The sequence below is a fragment of the Struthio camelus genome, chromosome 24 (genome assembly GCF_040807025.1).
Source record: "Struthio camelus isolate bStrCam1 chromosome 24, bStrCam1.hap1, whole genome shotgun sequence".
Lineage (NCBI taxonomy): Eukaryota > Metazoa > Chordata > Aves > Struthioniformes > Struthionidae > Struthio > Struthio camelus.
In genome coordinates, this window is record NC_090965.1 from 5,773,375 (window position 1) to 5,790,086 (window position 16,712).

The 16,712-nt window shown below is 54.2% G+C and overlaps 1 protein-coding gene and 1 long non-coding RNA gene across 3 annotated transcripts; one reads left to right on the forward strand and one right to left on the reverse strand.

The window, feature by feature from the left end:
- Nucleotides 1-440: 440 nt before the first annotated feature.
- Nucleotides 441-7,242, reverse strand: LOC104142095 (green-sensitive opsin). 2 transcript variants are annotated; one of them, XM_009671829.2, is made up of 6 exons: nt 7,161-7,242; nt 5,718-5,886; nt 3,854-4,022; nt 2,443-2,608; nt 2,078-2,317; nt 441-1,828 (listed from the first exon to the last, which is right to left on the reverse strand). In XM_009671829.2, exons 1-6 carry the CDS (start codon nt 7,224-7,226, stop codon nt 1,697-1,699), a joined length of 942 nt encoding a protein of 313 aa, XP_009670124.1. In that variant the 5' UTR covers nt 7,227-7,242; the 3' UTR covers nt 441-1,696. The 2 variants fall into 2 exon arrangements, with proteins under 2 accessions (XP_009670124.1, XP_009670123.1); XM_009671828.2 differs by lacking the exon at nt 7,161-7,242 and having other exon boundaries at nt 5,718-6,078.
- On the forward strand, nt 5,760-13,977 carry LOC138062132 (uncharacterized). Its single transcript, XR_011136215.1, has 3 exons — nt 5,760-5,967; nt 7,174-9,085; nt 13,358-13,977. It is a non-coding gene; the product is annotated as an uncharacterized lncRNA (long non-coding RNA).
- The last annotated feature ends 2,735 nt before the right edge of the window (nt 13,978-16,712 follow it).

The window sequence follows — 16,712 nt, forward strand, 5'->3', positions numbered from 1 at the left end:
CCCGGTTTTAAGCCCGAGGGCGGAGGAGGCGGGTGCAGGAGCCGCCGGCCAGCTCCCCGGCCGCGGTTGCGCTGGGGCTTGCTCGCTCGCCGGCTCCATCACAAATTCACTGACGCCGGGAACAATTTTTCCCTGACTCTGCCGATTGCTTAACGGCGCTGACGCTTAAGTGCCCTGCCGGGAGGGGAACTTGAACTCTGCAAAAAGCTCTCCGTTGAGGCAGGGTTGCTTTATTTAAGGCTACGTGTGAGGATGTTTAAATATTAAAGGCTGCGAACTAACGGCTGGCGGGAGCCTGGGCAGCGCGCGAGGCTGCCGGCGGGGCCGCGGGACCGCGCGGCGGGACGGGCAGGCCGCGCTCGTCCCGGCCGTCGGCTGAGCGCGCGATGCCAAGAGAAGTAAATGGACTGAAGCATCTTTTTTTTTTATTCCCCCCCTCTCTCTGTGCTGCTGGTGTTCATTTTTTATTTTTAAATCCCTGCTCCTCGACTGTAGGAGTCCTTGCACTGACACGGTGTTATTTATTTATACAATATGTACAGGAAAGGGCTCAGGTAGCGGTCCCACCCTCCAAGGCTGGCTGGGCATGTCGGGCCGGTGAAAGATGGTCTCTGCCTTGGATTTGGGAGGAGGAGAAGGAGGAAAGGGCCAAAAAAGATAGAGACTTCAAAGTACGTGAGCAAATATTTACAGGTTCCAAGACAAAAATATATCTACAGTGTTGTCTTGGGGATACAGGGAGTCGGGCTAAAAGCGAAGCCCGCCCGCAGCTCCATTTGTTATATTGATTTATGAAGACTACGGGTATCGAGTGGCTTCGGCTGTGCCTTGAGCAGGGCGCGCGGCTCTGGCAGGACCGGCTCCGGCGTTGGCAAGGGGCAGCAGAGACGCTCCAGGTGTGGATTAGTGCTTCTGAGACTTTTGGGGCTTTTCTTGATGGTGCCGTCTTTGTTTGTACGGCTAGTTTTTAAATGAGGGATGAACGCTTCCGAGATACTCCTTTGAGCGCCAGAGAAAGGAGGATGCTAGCAGGGAGCGCGTTTCGGAGGAGCAGGGAGGAAAATACTCTGGTTTGGGCTTTCCCACCGGCTGCTGCCGTTGTAATGCGATGTGAGCGCTGGAGGTGCCCGTCTCGGCACCCGGGGGTGCGCTGGGGAAGGTGTTCGCACACATGTGCAACGTCGGCAGTGCTTTACAGGAGGTTTTTTTTTTTCCTCCTGCATCAGAGGTGCTGGAAAGGGAACCCCTTGCAAAGGCAGCCTCTGCTATGTTGCTCTGGCTGCAGACTGGCAGCCCAGGTCGGGTTTTATCACGGGGTATTGGCATGCAGATTCGGGGAGAAGTGCCCCAGGGCTCGCATGGGGCAGGACAGCGTTTGTGCCTGGGGATGCAACCACAGCGGGTGCCCATATGGAAGAGCTCTGGCCGTGTTTGCACTAGCGGGTGCAGGGGTGCCCCCGCGAGTGTGCCCGGGGTGTGGGGGCTGCACGCGGGGCTGCCCGGGCGCTGGAGGGGGAAGCGGCAGCAGTATTTGCACAGCTAGGTCTCGGGCAGGAGAGCACAGCCTGGCAGGCCGGCAGGGGAGGGGTGTCAGTGTGCAAGGGAGTGATTGCGTGAAACGAGTTTGTGGGTGCATGGGTGTCTAGGTCTCGGTCCCAGAGCTCGGAGAGGCACCCCATTTCAAACTGTCCTTGGTCTATGCAGGTGATACTTGGCTGGAGGAGACGGAGGAAACTTCAGTCTTGCTCTGGGATACAGTGGAGGAGACTTCTTCATCCCCAAAGGGGTTCTTGCCACAGCAGATCGTGGTGATCATGCAGTTACGGAACTAGAACAGGGAGAGAAAGAGAAAATGGTGGCACTAGGGGCAACAGGGAACACCAGGCAGCCCTCCAGCTTGCAGCTCCCTGTCGTGCTGAGAGGCAACCACTCCTGGGGAGGAACAAGGTGCCCTTGCAACACTGAAAGCACTGCTGAGCCGAAGGCAGGGGGAAGGCCGTGCAGGGGGCTGTGCTGGGGACCAGCCGAGCCACTGGTCAGAGGGAGAAAGTCGGGCTGCGCTGCTGGGGCATCTCACCTGCTTGTTCATGAGGACATAGATGATGGGGTTGTAGAGGGAGGAGCTCTTGGAGAAGAAGGCAGGCACTGACATGAGCGTGGCGGTGAAGTCGGCTCCCTTGTTGGTGAAGATCCAGAATGCAACCACGGCGTAGGGTGTCCAGGCCAGCATGAAGCCCAGCACCATGAGGATCACCATCCGTGTCACCTCCTTCTCCGCCTTCTGGGTCGTGGCTGACTCCTGCTGCTGGGCAGCTGCCTGCGGGCATGGGCAGGGGCAGTGAGTGGGACCCTGCAGCTCTTTGCCCCAACATCGCCTCTCCTCTCCTGCCCAGGCAGCCCTCCCCATCCCCCTTCGTCCCCTGGTCCCCGTCTGGACGCTACCTCTCGGACTTTGCAAATGAGCCGCCCATAGGAAAAGAAGATGACAACAACGGGGATGATGAAGTGGATGACGAACATGTAGAGGACGTACGACTCATTGTGGTAGTCGGGGTTGTGGGTGTAGTAGTCAGGGCCGCAGGAACACTGCATCCCCTCCGGCATGTATCTGCCAAGGAGAAAGATTAGGACATTCGTGAGGACCTTCCTCGGTGACAACAGCAGCGGGTTAAAATGGGCAACTGGATCCTCTGAGGTTGGGAGACGCTCCCAGAGCAGCACACGTCCATTGCACCCTCCCCTGGGGTGCCCCAAAACCCCAGGGCTCCTCGGTGCTGTTCCCGGCTTCGCGGCAGCCTGCTCGCGCTGGGGCAGGCAGCGAGTGAGCAAGGCCCGCTTTGCTGCTCGCACCGTGCCGACATGTTGCGCTTGGGTGCATGGGTTTGTTGTGACACTTGCTTCCTCCCACGGGGAACAGGCTATTTATTTCCTTCCTACATGGCTGAGCAGTTGCCTGCCAGGAGCCACCTGCTCTCTTCCTCTGCAGATAGAGGGATGCCGTGTAGGGACGGGATCTACTGGCGGGGTTGGTCTGAGCTCCGGAGGGCTTTGTCCCCACGGCTGCATGGGGCCGAGATGCACAGCAGAGGCCTTGGCCTGGAGGGACATAGCACAGGAGTTCCTCCTGACAGCTGAGGATGGCTGTCAGCCGGGGATCGCCATCCTAAGCTGGAGTGGGACTATGTGGCCATGGGTTTTGCTGTGCTGTCGCCAGCTGGTGGCATGGGGACCTTGCTGCCCCTAAAGCCACCTCCTGGGCATGCCCAAAGGCTGGTAGGGGCTTGCTACAACCCCACAGGACCACTCTGCTGAAGGATCTTGGGGAGCCAGAGCCTCAGCATTACAGAAATCCCCTCTGCCTCCGCGGCTCCTTTGTTACTCTCTGGGCAGTGCAGAGAGCAGCGGGGGTCCATGCCCCTGCCTAATCCTCCTAGCCAGATTGCCCCATGGTCCTGGAAGGATGATCCCCTCTGCGGCGCTGGGAGGAGGGCAGCTTGGAGGGCTGGTCAGGGTGAGAGTACAGACAAAGGTGGCTGCAGGGTCCAGGAGGCTCCACGATTCTCATGGATGTGGATCCCAAGGATGGGTTGAACTGTGTCTGCAGAAGCACCTCTTTCTCTCTGCAGCACGTAAAGGGAGCGTGGAGGATTATTGCAGCTGGGGACACCGAGCCTGGAGCTACCTTGACCTGACGGGACACAGAGCCACCATAACACCAACAGACGTGGTGTTTCCAGTCTCACTCGGATGAAGCTTGGGGAGTTTCATGGCAGGAGACAGGCTGTGTCTCCTCCCGTCCTGTTGGGGTGTCTGCATGGCAGCTGGGGCTGCTGCGGAGCATCCTTCAACTCACCTGGACCAGCCAAAGAGGGGTGGAGCCGCACAGGAAAAGGCCATTACCCAGGTAAAAGCGATGCCCATCATGGCGTGGCTTGAGGAGAAGCGGAAGTTTCCCATGGGTTTGCAGACAACGATGTAGCGCTCGATGGCCAGGACAACCAGGGACCACAGGGCAACTTGGCCTGCAGGGGAAGGAGAGATGGCAGTGTACAATGGCAGTAAGGTCTCTGAGCTTCGTCTTCTTTTCGAGGTCACAGCAAAGAGCGAGGGGTGGGAGGATCAGTGAGGGACAACCGGCATCTTTGTGGAACAGGAGCAGCGGGGAGAATCTGCCTGTTAGATAACCGAGAATCTCCTGTCCGTAACGCCCAAAAGGTCACTCCTGCGGGGAGTGTCTGTGCTGCAGCCGGACCCTGGGGAGCGGGAAGAAAACATTGTGATTTTTTAAATCATTTAAAAATCAATGGGGCGAAAGCCACCTGGGCGCCAGGAAGCACTGTTTCCAGCAAAGACGCCAGATGCATCCAAACCTGTTGATGCCTTTAAATGTGTTCCATGAGCCTTCCACCGCTGCTGGATAAGCTGGAGGAGGTGTACGGGGGAGGCTGTGTGAATGGGCCTGCGGGTGCATTTATTTATAAGGGATAATTAAACTTCAGGGGATTGGGAGCATTTAGTTGGTGCTAATGCCCCCAGCTGTGATAATCAGCTGATAACTACACCCTGCACTAGGATTCACTGGAGACCTGCTGCTAGCACGGTGACTGCCTCCCGTCAAACTTTCTTTCCTGTGATCAGGAGCCTCCTTGTTCTTTACTAGATTAAAAAATAAATAAATAAATTGGAAGCCCAAATAACATTGTCTGAAAGCACACAGGGCTGGAAGCGCCTTTCTGTTTGAAGGCTCCCTAGATCAGAAATGGGGCAGACCCATACGATGCTCTGCTCCCTCCCCGATACCAAGCCCTTCCTCAATCCTTAGCTCGAGTCAAGGAACTCAGCCTTGCTTCGGCCTTGCAAAATATTCATCTCTTTTTCAGGTAAGAGTCATTGCAGGAAATCACCCTTTAAAAAAAATAAAAAAGTCCTTGCATTGGTTGTGACTCTGCTGCAAGGAAGGGATAGCGGTTGTCAGCTAAATCACGAGGTGTTGTGTGGGCCTGGCTGGCTGCGTGGGCACAGGGTGCAAAATGAATTTTCCCTGTTTTGCAAGGGGGCTTTCTGAAGGGTGCAGCGTTAGCAGCACTCGCGTCCTGGAGGAGTGAAATAAGGAAGCTCACAAGGGGCAGCCAAATTGGGTGCAACTGAGTCAGAGCTGAGCTTCGGCTGCAAAGCCTGGGCCTGGTTTGCCTAGCTCTGTCCAAACCTACCGCTGGGCTCCTTCCCCTCCGTGCTACTGCTCTTATCTTGGGCACCTGGCGTGGTCTCTGCCAGCCCTGCAGCCTTGAGGCGAGACCCCGTCTGTGCCCCTAGGCAGGCGGGCTGGATGAAGCCAGGTTTGACCCTGGAGACCAGGATCCCTTCTTTGTCTGCTTTACAGCTATCCTGCCGGTCGCAAGATCAGCACTTCTCCGTGTCAAGTCCAAACTTAAAGAGTTCCCCCTTTTTTCTTTTTATCCCCATCTTCAAGCTGAAGGGAAGCCTGGCGCCGTGATCTCTGCCCCAGGCAGCAACCCAGCACTGCAGCTTGCAGCCCGTTTCTGCGTGGTGCAAGAGGACGGTTGCAGCTTTCCCTACGGGAGGGACACCGCAAGCGCCGGACTCATCCCGTTGGCATGAGGAAAGAGTGGAATTGGGCTCCCGAAGCCCTGTGGGAATAAACTGATCCGCTGCCAAGCCTTGTCACCAAGAGCGCGCCCCTGTGCCGCAGCCCTTACCTCCCAGTGTGGCGAAGAAGCCCTCCACGGCGCAGCCAACGGGGCCGAAGACAAAGTAGCCGTTCCAGGCCGTGTAGAAGGTGACCGTGAAGCCAAAGCAGGCCATGAAGAGGTCGGCCACCGCCAGGTTGACGAGGATGTAGTTGAGCGGCTGCCGCAGCTTCTTGTGCTTGAAGGTGACAAGCAGGGTGAGGAGGTTGATGGGCAGCCCGGTGGAGATGAGGAAGAAGATGTAGCAACACACAACACGGTATTTCCAGGGTTCGGCTAGGTAATACTGGGGGTACTCGAAGGGGCTTCGCACCACCCCTGTCTTATTGGACATAGGCACGTAAAAATTGATACCTTCCGTCCCATTCATCCTGCCGATATTTTGGCAGCTGCTTTGCTTTGTTTGTTTTTTATCAAACGCTCTGCTTTATTCTTTTTTTAATTAATTTTGTTTCAACCCCAATTTACCAAAAAAAAAAAAGTCCTCCAATATTCAAAGATACCCAATTAAAAAAAATCCCTCCCCCCACCCTCGTTCCAAAAACCAAATACACAATGACAGAGGTAAATCCCGAAGGAACGAGGGGGTGGTGCGCGGTCCCCGCTCTGCGTCGAGGGCTGGCGGTGCCCACCTGCCAAGGGAGGTTTTATACCCTTCGGCCTCCTCGAGGGAGCGCGGGGGGAGGCCGGATTAGGGGCTAGGCTAACTTTGGATGACAAGGGCAACGGGATTGAGAGGGGTTGATGGTTTAAGCACCCTCTAAGCAGCCAGTTGGCCCCAAAACCTGCATTAAAGCGTATTAATTGCCATTAAGTGTTTAATATTGTTTAAGGAGTTGGGGGGAGGAAGGGACGGGGTGAGGAGCCCCTTGGAAGAGGGGGTGAAGGCAGGAGGTGAGGTGGCGAGTTGCAGAGTGGCTACTTTCGCCAAATGATGGGGGAAACGGGTCTCCCCATTGTGATTGCAGCCTTCGGTGTGTCCCTGGGTGGCCCAAGGACCCAGAGGGGGTGTTTTGGGCTCAAGCTGGGGAGGTTGTGGTGTGGTGCCCAGCTCTGCCGTACCGGCCTTGAGCTGGTCATTGGGGATGAGAGGACCAAGCGCTGTGGATAGGGCGGGCACAGGGTCCTGGGGGTCTGTGAGTCGTAGCTCTGGCTGTTCAGTTGCTCTGTGGTTGAGGCACCCAGTCCAGCATCTGGTTTGGATAACGGAGTCCCAGTCACAGAGCAAAACCAGGCTCTGTTCACATGAGCCAGGACCGCTGCTGTACGAAGGCAGGATAGGGAGCTGCGTCCTGTCCCAAAGGCTGCAATCTCCATAAACACATCATTTTCTGGGCAGGTATCTCAGCCACATTATGCCCTGAATCAGGTGCCCTGGGCTAGAGTGCAAAGGACTGAATTTCCTCCTCTGCCCTTGCCTCCCTCCTGGTCTAAAGGGTATGTTTTATTCACCTCTGCTCTCCAGGGCTGTGCTGGATCCAGGTCTCTCAGTCGATTCTCTGGAGGATCACACCACATCACACCATCTGGGCCAGGCCAGGCTCTCCATCTGGATCCCAGCCAGAGGCTGTAGCCCAGCCAGCCCCACACTGGGGGTGGGGGGGGGTCTCTGTCTTCTGGGAAGCTGGCAGGCAGCGAAGGTGAGAGTTTCCCACCCACGCGCCTCCTCCCCGTCCCAGGAAGTGGGACACCAATCCGGGTCGCAGCTTTGCAAGGATTGGCAGGGTTTAGGGAGGTTCCTTAGCCACAGCTCTAAAACCAGCTTGACAAATTGCCACTCATTTTGGCAACTGCTTTGCTCAAGAAGCAATGCCTGAGCACCCTGGAGAGGAAAAGGAAAGCCTGAGTGATGCTGCCTGTCCTGAATCCCCTCCAGAGATGGTGTAGGAGAAGCTAGCACCAGCCTGTGGCCACACTGGGAGAGCAAGCAGGAAGGACAGAAGTTTCCCTCTGTCTTTTAGTGCACAATTTGGGGTGAGGGATCTCCATCCCAACACACACAAGACCATAAAATCCTTCTCAGCAGGGTGAGTGCTAGCCCAGAGTGCCAATGCTCCATCCCATCCCATCCAAGCTCTTTCCCCAAGTCTCCCTTCCGGGTCATGGGCACGCCTTCTCCAGGAGACCTGCCTAAGGCGTCTTAGTGAAGCTCTTCCATTAATCTCTGACATCTGGTGGCGTTAATGGCCCTGATCTGTTAATGCCGTAAGCTGTTAGCCTCTTTCCCACAGCTGCCCTCCACCAAGGCAAGGTGGATGAAAAAAGTCAACGTTGTCTTGCTGGAGGAACGAGGTCTCTTGCAAAACTGGAGTGCCTTGGAGCTAGAGGGCAGGAGCAGAAGGCCAAGGGGCATGAGGTAGGATGAAAGATATGCTGATCGCTAGCCACTGATCTGCACAGGTCTGAGAGGAGCAGAACTAGGACATGGCAAGAGTAAGTGGGTCATACCAGCTTCAGGTGCCTCGGGATAAGGACTTCCTAAGGGATGTCTGTGCCACTCAGAAGTATCTCACTTTATGTTTTGTGAAATTACTGCGCTCGTGAAATCACCAGCCACGAAATTCTCAATGTAGGTCTTTTCAAGGATCTCTGCAAGCTCTTCCTTGGGGGAAAGAATTTCGTGAAGAGAACTCCCATGGCCTTACTTCTCAAAAAGCTTTGCCCGGAGGTATTTCATGCCTCTCTTGATCACAGTCAGGCTTCTGAATGTACAAAACTTGGACATGTTTTTACAGAATTAGTTCAGTACTGAGGAGAAACAGGAAAAGTTAATACATGTAAACAGACGTGTCCAGATGCGCATCTCAATCCTAGCATGTTATTCCCAGCTGCCATGGTAGAGAGTAGCTCTGCTCCCCTAAAATATTTCACCATAGCGGTCCAACTTCGAAAGATTTGGACCTCACTGTCAGTTCTAGTGGCATGGGAAAGCTCATGTGTTTCTCCAGAGTTTTGTCTGTGAACATGATTATTTCATGGGAAGGCGAAAATTCACCTTCCAGCGTTTCTTCCATTGAGACTAACTTTCTGCCACATCTTTGTAGTGTTCCCTCTTCTCCTGAAGAGTTGCACAAATGAAGCATAACTGGGAAAGAACAGGAGAAATGAAAGTTGTTTTCAGTGGGAAAGGAGCAGTAGGGGGAAAGGCTGGGGGAAAGGATCAGCAGTATTTTCTGCACAGAGGATTTTTCCTTGGCCGAAGCAAGCCCTCTCCTCTTCCTCTTCCAGCTAAGGCTTGGTGCAACCTTGGCTTCATGCTTGGTACCCAGAAACCTTTAACATAGAGGACTGCCGACACCTGGACCAAGAGGACAGTCACCCGACCTTGGAGCAGTGCCCAGGACGTTTCCTCTGGTTGGGAGCTGAACACGAAGCAGGTAAGCGTAACTCACGTTGTCGTTCCAAGCAGGCTGTCCCTGCCCTGTTGTCCTCACAGCCTCAGCTTTCTCCTCTCGCAGGTGGAGGCTGGCATTTCAGTAGATACCCCGAGCCTGGCATTGACATGGATTTAGAGTTCCTGGCAGGTCAGCAGCAGCCGGAGCAATGCTAGAGGCCTCAAATCAACTCAGCAGAAGCAAACGATACCAGAGAGGATAGCTGGTTCCTCCAGGACGTGTCCTGAATGCAACCTCAGTTCCCTCTGTGTGTCTGTCACAGAAATGGAAAGTGATGGCTTTAATTTGGTGTCTCTTAGCAAGGAAACTTTACCGGCTGTCTCCCAGAGAGCTCTCAATTGTTTTCCGTGCTGACTCTAAGATAAAGAAGGCAATAGCAAAATCTAGGCCCCATTTAATGAGAGTGAGGGAACAATCCCCTTTTCCTTTTTGTTTGTCCTTAAGAAAAGAAAAGGTTTTCTTTCCTCTTGCAGGATTTTCTGCTTTGCTAAGCTCTTTGAGATGAGATTGTCGTTTATTCATTGTTTGTCAGCATGTTGCATGATGGAGCCCTGAGCTTGTCTGAGCTTTCATGTCCTGTGTAAAGCAAGAAATGATAATGATAACCAAGCAGTGGCAGCTTGAACCGTAACCAAGCAGTGGCAGCTTGAACCGAGACAATAGAGCATTCCCTGGGCTCAAGAGATGCACAGAGCAGGCTACGCAGGTGTGCTGGGAGAGTTGGGCTCCCTGGGGTGGTGGGAGCTGGGAGCACTTTGCTGTGCCTATCCCCGTGTGCAAGGCAGGGCACGGCTGAGCATCACTTCTTTGGGCGCGGGGAACTGAGAGACTTGCCCAAGGGCGCATAGGGAGCCAGTTGCAGAGCAAGGTGTAACAAAATGCAAAAGCAGCAGCAATAAAATCCCATCGTGAAAGGAACAGGGGCGCCCTGCCAGCACCGTCCCTGAATAAACCCCAGACAAGTGCTTCCCCCTTCATCTAGGTTCCCTCAGCTCAAAAAGAAACTGTGTGCTGCTGTGGGCTAATCTCAGTGCAGACACTGAAACTCAGTTTTGAAGCCCCAAAGATGAGATCTGGCTGTGGGTCTGGCACCTTCCCATCTCTGCCTAAATTATCGTGGTGGACTAATGCATGGCACCTAACTCCCACGCTGACTACCAGGGGCCAAGGCTTAGTGAAAAATGATGCAGTTTGCTTTTCTGCCTTTGGCCGGCTTTGTAACACGTTACCCTGAATCTCCCTTCTGGACCTTCCTCGCAGGCAGGAAGAAAAAGAGGGAAGTGTGAATATCGCGCCTGCCTCCCGGTACCCCCAGGCTGCCCTGGGAAGACCTTGCTTCCCTGTATCGGATAGCAGCCACGCGTGGCCGGTGCGCTGAGCCGCTTACGCCGGCCTTGCGAGCTCCCTAGCCAGGAAAGGGGTTAAGGCAAGATAAAGCTGGAGCGTTGTGGAGACCATATGGAGGGGAAGAAAACCCTTTATCCTGTAATTGGATTCGTTCCCAGCGGCTCCTGGCAGAGGTGAGGCTGAGTGGAACTGACAGGTCGTGATGGGTGAGGCGCTGTCAGTGCCCCGGCCAAAGCAGGATGTGTGTGCACAAACTTGTAGATCAATCCATTAGAGTGGATCAAATAGATTTAAATGTGTGACAGGGAGAAGGAGGACACAGATGTATTTACAATTTGGTTTGGTGGGCCGTTCCTCCCCTGGTGTGGATTAACTCTGCCGAGGTGGTGGCCTGGGCCCTCTGCCGGTGGGAGCTGCGTGCCGGCACTGGCTGCCTGCAGGTCCTCTGGGTTTGCACGGTTGCATCCATCCAGGACGAGGGGCTGGTGGTGCAAAGACGGGCTCTTTGTGCCATTTCCCACCCCCAAAAAAGAGTACACAGAAGGCCTGTCTCCTGCCATGCGCCATGCGGCAGGTAGGTCCTTGCTCAGAGCCCTCAAAACCTGCTGCACCCACAAGCTTTGGCCGGGAGAAACTCCAGCCCCAGTTTTCCTTGCAGGGGTGGCCTTTGCAGCTCCTTCTCTAGGCTCTTCCCCCGAGCTCAGCCTTGCAGGGGGTGGCTGCACTGGCACCAGAAGGGAGTCAGGAAGCAGGGAGAGCTCTACGCCACCACCGTCGGCCTCATGCAGGCAGCGTTCACAAGCGAGCAGGCCCCCGCCACCGCCCAGGCTTTTCCTCCTGCTGCTGATCCAGGTAGCACCTCTATAGGCATCATATGACTTCTTTGCAGAGATAAAAAATCATTGGGACCGGCCATTTTTTGCTAAGGAGCTGAGCAATCCCAGTTTAGCCGCCAACCTGCGCCACGCTCAGTGGTGCTGTCAACACTTTTAACTAAGTGATAAACTAGGGCTGTAGCGTAGCGTGAAGGTCTGCGAGATGGTATCACCAGCTCTCCAGCAGGGCAGGACCAGCAGCCAGCCCAGCCCAGCGCATCGAGCAGCGTGAGCACGTTTCTCTAGCCGTTAAAGGCTGCGTACGGGAGCAGATCGGCCGCTGGTGAGAGCGCTGGCCAACGCCAGCGAGAAGACGCTGGCTGTTCCTGTGAGATCTTCCTGTCTTGCTAATGGCAGGTGCCTTACCGCGAAGCCAGGCACCTAAAGAAAAGCCATTTCATTTAACTCCAAAGGGATAGAAGAGCGCAGCACCACCGTCACTTCTATCTGCAGTGTCCAGCGCTGCGGGCCAGCTCTGAGGACGGCTGAGCAGTCAGAAAATGGGATTTAGGCAAATAACAATAATCCAGCTCTTTTATTTTTAATTTGTAAATCTCATTTGAAGTTGAGCCCTGTTGTTCCTGAGCGCCTTATTTTGGATGTTTGCAGCCCTCTGCAACAACGCTTTGTACATGCTGTTTCATTTTGTCATAACTGGGTCATTTTTTTCCCCTCGTTTCTAGCGCACTGCCCTTGTTTTCTCAGTGGAAACCTGGAGACTGCTGTGACAGGTCCAGCTGGGTTTTTATGTTTTGGGAAACAGTGCTGAGGAAATTTGGGGTTTACTTGTTTGTTTGCTGTTTTCCAGCAAGGCTGTTCCCCAGCGCCTGGCTGGGGGCTCCTTGCTCCCATGTCCATTTGAGACTGTGAATGGCCACCTTGGTGCTCCAGGTCCTGGCAAAGCCATCTCCCGGCAGCGCTTCGGGTCTGCCAGGCAGAGCCCCTCGCTTCGCTGCCCTGCCCAGGCTCTCGCCGCCAGACGGACCCCTCCACCGCCTCGTTTCGGATGCCCTCTTCCTCGCCGCGGCGGCTGGGCATCCTGCGCTGGAGCTTGTTTCTGTCCTCGTCTCGCCGCTGCGCCTTCTTTAAAGCCTTCTAGGGATTTGCTCCAGACCAAACGTGTCCCTTCTCTCCCTTTGCCCTTCATCCTGTAATTGGATTCATTTCTTCCACTTGGCCCAGCCTGGCCCCCTCCCTGTCCCTTTACGTAATGACCCCGGCTCTCAGCTGTGAATCCCACCTGGGTACAATGACCCTTTCGCTTTTGCAGTTCCTGCTCCCTCCTGCTTGCTGCCTCTTTGCCCCTTGCCACATGCAGTTTTTGTTTCGCGCTGTTCGCGGGGCGGCTGCGTCTCCAGCCGAGGCTCTGCGTGAGCTCGCTGAGCGTGTGGTCCTGCCCGGGGGCTGCCAGGGCCTGCGCGTGGCAAGGGAGGTAAGTGCAGCAGGCCTGCACAGATGAGCAAAGTGATGGTAGGATCGTTTAGAAAAGCGATGATTAATTTTCCACTCCTTTCATTAATATTTATTCTCCTTTAATTTCCTGATCTTTACTGTTTAGCTCTCTAAAGCCCTTGCGGTTGACTAGAGGAGAGGCTTTTGCTGAGGTTGCTATTCATCACCTAGGCGAAAGATCCATAGATTAAGCAGGCTTTTTATCAGATTTGAGTCCCACCGTGGAACTGGTTTTCCCTAGACAAACCCACACGTCCCTGCAGATCTCACTGCTGCTGTCTGAGCTTTGCGTTTGGTTCTGCTGGCCCCATGTCCCAGCCGGGGCATGCCGCTGGGTTTTGCTGATCACCAGGTCTCTCCCACGAAGGTGTCAGAGCTACGCTGGCCCCGCTAACGCTCACCAGTGTGCACATTAATCTGCCCGGTAAAACCTGGATAGGAAAGTGCTTGCTGGGTTGTGCTGTCTCTTTTTCACCCTGAAGCCATCTGACCCTGTTTCCGTGTTAGCTCGCAGAATGAATTGGTGTCTTGAAGGTCTGAAAGAGATAAAGAAACAGAAAATTCTTCTCCCCCGTTGCAGATAAACTACTATGAACGGCTGAGGGGTTCTGGAATGAAAACGGTGACTCTGCACTGCAAGTGCTGATAAATCCTGGGCATCCAGCATCATCCAGTCCACTGTATCAGGAAATCTCTCGGGAGTTGGTAGCACTGAGATCAGCAATGTCTGTTGATGCTACAGTCTCCCGCGGATGGATAATTTCCATGGACAAAACCTGAAAATGCTGGCGGTTCGATCCCGGATTCTTCCCGTTTGCTCCTCTTCTCTCCTCAGGCAAAAAAAAAAATGCTAGCTGCTGCAGGAAGACAGGGATTACTGCAAGCGGGGCCTGTAAAGCTGACCACAGGACTGCATTTTGCATCCCATGGGTGAGTAAGAGCATCATACATCATCTTCCTGCCGACGCGACAGTGCCAGCGGCCCTGCAAAGCAGCTATTTAATGTACTTCTCCGTGCCTCAGTATTTCATCTTGCTATGCTTAACCTGAGACGTTGTTGTTTGATACAGGAACGGTAGGGGGGGCAAAAAGAGTTAATAAGAAAATAAAAGGTCAGTGGGTGCCTGGTGTGTGTAAAGGCTAAGTTGTTCTTTCATGAAATCTAACAACTATTCCCTGTGAGTGGGGTAGCGAGCTCCTTTTCTGAAACGCTAAGTGATTTCCCCCGGGCCGGCGCTCGGGTTAGCGGAGGCGCGCGGGGTCTGCGGCGGGGGGCCGGGCGCCTCGCCTGCCCCCGGCGCCGCCAGCCAGGCCGGGGTCCCGCAGCACCCCGGGGCGACGGTAGAGCAGCGCCCCGCGAGGGGCCGTCCAGCGGGGCGGGGGGGGGGGGGGTCCTTTTCTGCCTGTCTTAAAAATATTCCTGAGCCCTCAAGCGAAAAGCCGGCGATGCGGACCTGAGAACCAAAAGGGGAACGAAGGGGAGGCATCTCGTTTTGCTTTCTCGCCTCCTCTCTTGGCTTCTTCCACATCGGGGAGAGAATGGCAAAGGAGTGAGCAGAAACCAAGAAAAACCAAGCAAGGAAACACTTTCCCTCTTGTTTATGTGTTTCTTGTTTTATAAACGCCCAAGTGTGTTTTGCAAAGGCACGCCTGCCTCTCCTGGCAGGGCAGAGGGATGGCGTTAAAGCCCTTCCAGGCACGGAGACACTGAGGCAGGAGGCCAGAATTTCTACACGTCCCCAGTATTTGAGGGTCCACTTCAGGTCATCCCAGGCCTGGCTGCCAGAGAGGCTTTGCAGTTATGGGGTGCAGCGCCGATTCCTCAGGCTTTGAACACCGGAGGGAGGCCGGCAAGGGCCTGGAAGAGCTCGCCAGGTTGCTGAAGATGTGAATCAGCATGATCTGGCTGGAGACAGCCCTCTGCGGAGGAGCTGCTCCCCGTCCAGAGCCTCTTGGAGATGCCGGTGTTGGAGAGCTAAGGAGCTTTGCACTTTCAGGTAAATGTGAGATCATCACCTCTAAAAGGAGAGCTGTGGCGCGTTCCCCATCCTCTGCCGTGCACCCAAAGCCTTTGCCTCCCGCTCTGTGTCTGACTTGCACCTTACCCAGCGCTCGGTGTGGTTTGCAAAGAGACCCTACGGGCCTCAGGTCTGCGGTTTGCTGTGTAAGGCAAGCAGGCACAGTGAGAGGAGAGAGAAACAATGCCAGGCAAATTCCCCATTAAACTAAGAGATCACTACTTACTGCTGAACCCAGGAGGGTGAGCTGTTTTGGGGAGTCAGCAGGAGTTAAATCCTCGCTGTCGATTCTCTCCCAGCCCCGCTACGCAGCGGTGAATTGCCGTGAATGACTGCGCCGAGCAGTGGGGAGAAACTGAACTGGGCGCGAGGCAAGAACGGGGCCGGGAGTGGGAAGTCTGCACGCTTAAAATATTTATGCTTCAAATTAACATGTATTTTAAGTCTGTGATTCTTCAAATATTTATCTAGCATTAATATTTTGAAAACTGCATTAAAATTTGCCACTGGTGCTTTATTCATTAGGAGAGATCAGCAGCCGCAGACAACGGCGCCTGCTAAATCCGTAATGCATCCATGCAGAGACAGCAGCTGGAGGACGGTGCCTGGGCTCTCAGGAAGAGCTTTCTGCTCCTAATTCCAAAGCAGGGAGCCTCAAATGAACTCCTTACCCTCATCCGCATTTAGCTGTGTGACTGCAGACGTTAAATTCAGCAGCGCATGTGCCACATTTTTGACCCATCAGACTCCAAGGAAAAAAATCACGTGAGAGTGGGGTGAGACAGACGCTCCCTTGGGCTTCGGGAAGGGGATTTGAGGGCTGGGGACACAAATTTGTCCAAGCCTGATGGCTGCTGCGGGGCTGGCAGCTGGAGGGGCTGCTACAGCAGACAGGCCTCCTCTATGCGCAAAGCCAATCCTCCGCCTGTATATGTGCCAGCTCCGTCCACGGAGGTTGTTGGAGACGGCGGGGGGGAAAAGAGGGTGATTTAGCCTGCCCCGGCTGTCAGGGCTATCGCTCCTGCTCGGCCCTGAATTACAAGCTTTGCTGATGGGCGCCCGAATTCCTGAGCCAGAGTCGTCGCCCACCTGAGATGGAAACGAACATCCCAAACCAAGAGCGCAAGCAGAGAGGCGGCACGGGATTTTGGTCATTCACGCTCTTCCCACGTGCCTTCCCCCTCCTGCTTTAGCCTAGAGCTGAAATTCAGCTTCGGGCTAGCACTGGCTTCTTATCGCCTGCTTTTTATGCAACCCACTTGCCAAAATACCCCAAGCACTAGGGGACTTAGAGGGAAAATTACAGGACACAGAGACAAATGGTCAGTGTTGCTGGCACTCGTTTTCCTTTGGTTCCTTGACATTACAATTGATGGGCTTTTACAGTTTAATGGGCTTTACTACCACTGCCAGTTTCCTGCTAAAATCACTCCCAACTATGGCAAATATTTAACTTTAGGTACAAGCAGAGCTGCAAACAACTCCATACTGCACATCATTTTTCTGATAAGCTTCTAACCTCTGCTGTAATTTTTGCTTCATAAAACAAGGAGAGTTTAAGGGGACCTGTAGATTGCAAGATGTTGTAGGGAACACAGAAGGATAGAGTGGGGTTTTTTTGCCTTATGATATAGAGGCCAGATTTCCACCAATTAATTTCATTTTTTTTATCCTCATTTTTTATTGGAAATGGGGGTGGGGGGAATGGGGGTGTCATGCTAGAAGCTGCCATTATGAATTGGACAAGCCTAGAGCAAAAAGATGCTTGTGGCTCCCATCTGCTCCAGAGCTTCCATTAAAGAAGTCTTGGAATCAGGTTCCTTATTCTCGGTTCTCCGTTTCCTTTCCATTTTGAGTGCACGTGCATAATTAAGAGGTGGACTTGGTAGACAGTGTCCAGCTAATATAGATATGATT